Source organism: Psammomys obesus, unplaced genomic scaffold (genome assembly GCF_907164565.1).
Source record: "Psammomys obesus unplaced genomic scaffold, mPsaObe1.curated_primary_1811, whole genome shotgun sequence".
Taxonomy (NCBI): Eukaryota; Metazoa; Chordata; class Mammalia; order Rodentia; family Muridae; genus Psammomys; species Psammomys obesus.
The window spans coordinates 2,871,128-2,876,919 of record NW_026589732.1 but is presented as its reverse complement, the minus strand read 5'-3'; the positions used below and the strand labels follow the sequence as shown (position 1 = coordinate 2,876,919).

Here is a 5,792-nt window from a genome sequence, read left to right as displayed (position 1 = left end):
TTCTTTATTATTATTATTTTTTTGAGGCAGAGTCTCACTTACCCCAGGCTAACCTCCAACTATGAATCTAGCCAAGGATGACCCTGGTCTAGTTCAGTCAGCCCCGGGTGCTGTATCACCTCATCTGTGACTATTAAGCATTTGTCTCTAAGAGAGAGCCTGACAGCTGCCACGTCACCGTCACCATCACCCCAGAAGGCAGCTAGTGACGTCGTCTAGTAGCGTCAGGGGCCACTCTCATCGCTCGGCTGCTCCAGGCTGGCTTTCTGTGGCTGAATGCTGGGAATCAGGACTCTGACTTCCCGTGGGGCCCCTTGTTGTCATCATGAGTCTCTAGTCTGGATGGGTCCTTTTGGCCTTGTCACCTGTTGAAGAAACTGGGCAGTCTTTCAAACTTTTGTTCTGTTGGGGCATTGTCTCCATCTGTAGCCCAGGCTAGCCTGGACTCACAGCAATCCCCATGCCTTAGCCTCCTGTGTGCTGGACTTTGCACTTGGCATTTGCTACCAGGCCAGGTTGACTTTCTGTCCCTTTTGTTGTTGGGTTTGAGGGATTTTGTCTGTCCTGTTTGTCAGTCCCTTTCCAAATACACATCCCAGTATCTCCCCGTCCTTCACACTGACTTTCCCCAATGGGCAGTGTCCTTAATCATTGAAAGTTTTAAATTTCCATTAAGTCCAGTTTGTCTTGTTTTTCTCTTCTTGACTGCTTTTGGTCGCCACCAAAGCTAGCATCTTGAGTCTGGCCTTTTACTTCCCTAGGTGTTTTAGAGTTTAAGCCCTTCATTTCAGCTCTTTGAGTCACTCAACACACCAGATTTCCTGTCTTTATAGCTTGCCAATGGCCTCCTGGTGAACACTTTTCACCCAGCCTGGCATGCAGGTGTCGGGTTTGGTGTTTTGGCAAAGCCTCTTTGTGAGGCCCGGAGCACATGGCAGCTGCCTTTCTACTTCCCACGCTGCGGAGACTGACGTGTGCTCTCAGGGTTCCCTTACACCTTTGAGCCTCGGACTCAACTGCAGAGCATGTGCCCACGGGGAAGACTAATCAAGGTACAGCAGGTTGTGCCCTGCACCCTGGGGTGCCAACTTCTGTCAAGGTGGGGCGGGACGGGGCCCAAGAATGTACAGTTTTGGCAAGCTCCCTGGTGATGTCTGTCTTCGGAGACTCTACCATGAGCTGCTGTGTCCACACACAGGGATCTCCTGAGGAGCAGAGGCTCTGCTGGATTCGGTTTTTTGTTTTCTTACACTTTTGGAACCTGCGATTCTGTAGCCTGGGCAGGCTTGAACTTGTGTCCCTGTTGCCTCAGCCTTTGAAGTAGGTTTGAACCTCTGTGTCCAGCCAGTGGTGGTATTCAGTCCATCCCAAGATTCCGAGTTGGCAGCCCCTGCCGACCCTATGATCAGCCCTCAGGTTTTCCTCCTCTCTTACTTGGCACTTTAGGAAAGTGTGAAGAAGTGAGAAGAGGTTCACCTCTTCTCTTCACACAAGGCCGCTTCGAGAGCAGTCACCCAGATATTCATCCCTTGCCTGGACGCTAACTGAGCCAGCCCTGGATAGAGACTGGTGATTGAATGAAATCATAGTCACCTCTCTTCTGGAACTTTCTGCTTCAGAATGTTCTAGTCCGGTTTAGGAAAGCGTGGCTCTCTCGTTTCCATAGCTTTCTCTTTCACAGGCAAGTGTCCAAGTCAGGGCTCCCAGGAACTTAGCCATCACCTGTGGTTGAGTGACCAACTTGTGCCCGTCTACCTGGGACAGCCTCAGGTTTGGGGTTTTGTTAGTTTTGTTTTGTTTTCTCTTCCGGTCCTAGATATTAGGCCTGGGGGCCTTGCGCATAACAGGCAAGTGTCCTGCCGATGTGCCGTATCCTCAAATCCCTCTTGACACTTGTTTCTTTCCTGAGATGAGAGTCTCACTGTGTAGTCCAGGCTAGCCTCAAAATTGTGGGCAATCGTACCTGAGCCTCCCCAGTGTCGGGATCCAGCTGTCAAGCCACCCCACCCAGCTCCTTTTTCGTGTTTTTATTTTGAAACGGACTCTTCTTTGTTTCCCAGGCTGGTCTTGAACCTGAAATCCTCCTACTTTGGCTCCTTAGTTACAGCACAAAAACCCCTTGTTCAGGGAGCCAGCCATGGTCCTTGGCAGACTGGCACAGCTGGTTACTCTCCAGAGGAACTACCAGGCTTCCTCTTACTTTGAAAAGGGGTGGGACACTTAGGTCCTAGATGCTTGGGTCTCTGTGACACTTGAGATCATTGCTGGCCTGGAGAAGGCAGAATTAGAAGATGCCTTGTGCCAAGATGTTGTGGTTTCAGTCAGGGCTTGGCCTCAGATTGAGACTCTGTGTTGGGAAGACATTTACCAGAAGGAACTGGAAGCTGTGGTTTCTCCTTCTTTCTTGTGAGGAGACAAGATACTCTGAGAAAGGACTGTGGATGCAGAGGCATAGGTGCATAGCCTTGACCTCGAAAAGGCCTCATGAGGCTCTCTGATTGGCTGTGCAGACTAGCTGTCCCGCTTTATCTGGTATGGATTGGGCCCTCATTCGGGATTCTGGGTGCATTGCAAAGAGGGTTGGCAAAATGGCCTAGCAGGTAAAGTGGCCTAACCTGCAAGCTTGATGGCTTGAGTTCAGCGCCCGGAACGCATGCAAAAGCCAGATGCTACGGTGCACATCTGTAATACCAGCACTTCTACAGTGAGATGAGAGGCAAAGACAGAATCAGCTGGAAGCTTGGGTCCCTGTGGCATGCAGAGGGTCCCTGTGGCCTGGTTGTAGAATCAAGACCTCCCTCAACAAGGTGGAAAAGAACCTCAAGTTGTTCTCTGACCTCCTTGGGGAGGTTTCTCATCGGGGTTGAGGCCAAGGTCAGGGGCATGATGCGCTCTTCAGTAACAGCCAAGGATTGTCGTCTGTGTGGGGTGTGCCTCTAATCAGGTTTTATTGTGTTAATTCTTGGTCGATGAAGGTCCATGTCAAATAAAGGAGATTGATTTGTCTTGGTTTTGTGAGGCAGAGCGTTGCTGGGTAGCCCAGGCTAACTTTGAACTTTCTGTGTATCTCAGGCTGGGCTTTGAATTCACTTGTAGCTGAATCAACCAGCCTATGATAGAAGGTGGTGTCTCAGACTCTCCCACAAAGCACTTACAGGGAGGGCCTCTGTGCACACTAGGTCAAATTTAAGAGGAAGAAACAAAAGAGAGACTTGAGCTAGCAGATGTGGAGTGGTAATGGCAGACTCCGGCCCAGCACACCCGTCCTCAGACCAAATCAGGTAATGTCCTTCTTGCCACGAGGCTGCCCACAGTGGCACCAGGGAATACTCCGCTGGGTGATCTGTGCCCCTCCCAACTTGGGTTCTGTTTCAGCTACCTGGAGAGCTGGGTGGAGAAGAGGGCCTTGGAGAGCAGGCAGGGAAATTGCGGCTCACCCCCACAGTCCCTAACAGCCATATCACTCTCATGGGCACGTCACAGGAAGAGGACTGGCTTTGGCTTCCCACATTTGTTGCTCAGACCAGTATAGTTTCAGTCACGTAGCTTCCCCTGCGCCTCCATTTCCCATCACCAAATAGAGATGGCACGCCTCACATCAGGAGGGTTGTAGGGGATGTCATAGTCCCCAGACATTCCACAGCCAAACTTTGGGAAATAATCCCAGGGGTGTTAAACCTAGAGCCTACTGAAGCCTTTGTGAGGTGGGGGAGAGTCCCTGCCCACAGCCTAATCCTGTGGCACACGCAGGATGGCAGCAGAGTGGAAGCTGTCCCAGTGCCACTCTCAAGGGGGCTGCTGTGCAGGGGTGTGGGCCTACAGTCCAGACAGGTGCCTGCTAGCAGGGGAAGTGATACTATTGCTCCTGAGGTGCTGAGTCATCGAAGCCACACAAGCAGGCAGGGTCCCTGAGCAGAAGGTCCCTGAGCAGAAGGTCCCGAACACGCTTGGGACAATGCCAGCACCCCAAGAGCTCTCTGATGGATGCGGGGCTCGTGCACAGGTGTGCACACGGTCACACAATAAGGGCCCTCCCAGAGGGGCTGACCTTAGAGATGCCATCCTTCCCCACTTCTGTGACCTCCCCCCCCCCCCCATTTCAAAGGTCTGGACAAACCTTGGCAGTGGAAATAAGGACCTGGGGCCGGGCAGGTGGGTATTCACAGTCACGGTCACATTGCTCATGCTGGGTGGCTTGATCCACGGAGGCCAGCAATTCCCTTTCCAGAGGGGAGGCACAAGTTTATGAGACTGGCTTGTGGTATCCCATTTTATAGATAAGAAAATGGAGACTCAGTGAGTTGCAGGCCAGCCTGCTCTACAGACTGAGGGACCTTGCCTCAAAAAGAATCGGGAATGAAACCCAACCACCACCCAAGCTGTACCTGAGGGGTGGTCTCGTGCGGCAGTGAGCCTCACACTGTTGGTCCCTCTGTCCCCTGCAGATGTCATGGCACCCCCAATACCGCAGCTCCAAGTTCCGACATGTCTATGGCAAGCCTGCCAGCAAAGAGAACTGTTACGACTCGGTGCCCATCACACGCAGCGTCCATGACAATCACTTCTGTGCAGTGAACCCCCACTTCATCGCTGTGGTCACTGAATGCGCCGGCGGGGGGGCCTTCCTCGTCATCCCCTTGCATCAGGTAAGGACCCTGCAAGGTGACCACAGGGCCTGGACTCCTCTCTAGATGCCTGCCAAACGGATGGCAAGGTGAGAGAGCCCAGGTCTCCAGTACAGACATAATTGTGAAGGCCTGGCCTGCTTTACTAGTTGTGTGAGCTCAGGTCAACCAGTTCTTTGAGTCTTGGTTTCCTTCTCGGGAAAAGTCGTCATCCTGAGAGCTGAGCTTTCAGCAGCTGGCCTAGCCACTTCTAGGACCTTCTCTCTTCCAGGCGGAGGAACAGTGCTCAGTCCAGATTTTTCTCTCTTGAATGAATTATAGTTGTTATCACCTTGCTGGGCCCACATGAAGTTGGGGAGATTGCCAAAGCCACCTCCCCTTGCCGAGAGGTAGGGGGTGTTTCCACAGAAACAAGTGCTGGAGAAGTAGCAGCAGGCAGAAGGGAGAACATGTCCTCAGAGGCAGGAGTGAGTATTGCTGTTGTTCAGTGTTTGGGCCCCAGAGTGACATCGTCATATAGATCACCCTAAAGGGAATCTTGGCTGGATATGAGTGCTGAGCCTGCCCTTCAGCACAGTGCCTGAAGAGACCTGGGGGAGTGAAGATCCCCAGGCTGTGCTCCCACCCATGGCAGGCGTGGAAGCCCAGCCACAGGATAGCGGCCCACAGACTTAGATCAGGACACTGGGGAGTCACAGAGACTGGTGAGCAATTCAAGAGGTCAGGCAAGAAGCAGACCTAGACCAGCAAAGGACCTGTGCAGTCAAAGCCCTGCATGCGATGAGCAAAGACTTTCCTGGGCACAGAGCAGCAGGGGCAGAAAGAAGACGCAGCAAACGAGCTAGAGGAGGCCCTCTGTCCCCACTCACGTGGGATGTGTGCTTGCCTGTTAGAGACAGGGTCTCTTGTAACCCAGCTCTTGGACTCTCCCGGTAGCCAAGGTTGGCCTTGACCTGATCCTCCTAAGTTTACCTCCTGAGTGTTTTTGCAGGTGTGTGCCACATTTCCAAATAATTTAAAAGCCAGAGGGTTATTTTGTTATTGTTGTTTACTTATGGGGCATCTCTCTCCGTTTCTCTCTTTCACTCTCCGTTTCTGTTTCTCTCTCTCTCTCTCTCTCTGTGTGTGTGTGTGTGTGTGTGTGTGTGTGTGTGTGTGTGTGTGTGT

The 5,792-nt window shown here is 52.2% G+C and overlaps 1 protein-coding gene across 1 annotated transcript in view; it reads left to right on the top strand.

Annotated features, from left to right (window-relative positions):
- Positions 1-5,792, top strand: part of Coro2a (coronin 2A) — a 50,413-nt gene that overhangs the window by 19,914 nt on the left and 24,707 nt on the right. The window contains exon 2 of the mRNA XM_055605325.1: positions 4,446-4,646. Within this exon, the coding sequence (XP_055461300.1) occupies positions 4,446-4,646 (201 nt within the window). The remainder of the gene's footprint in view (positions 1-4,445; positions 4,647-5,792) is intronic.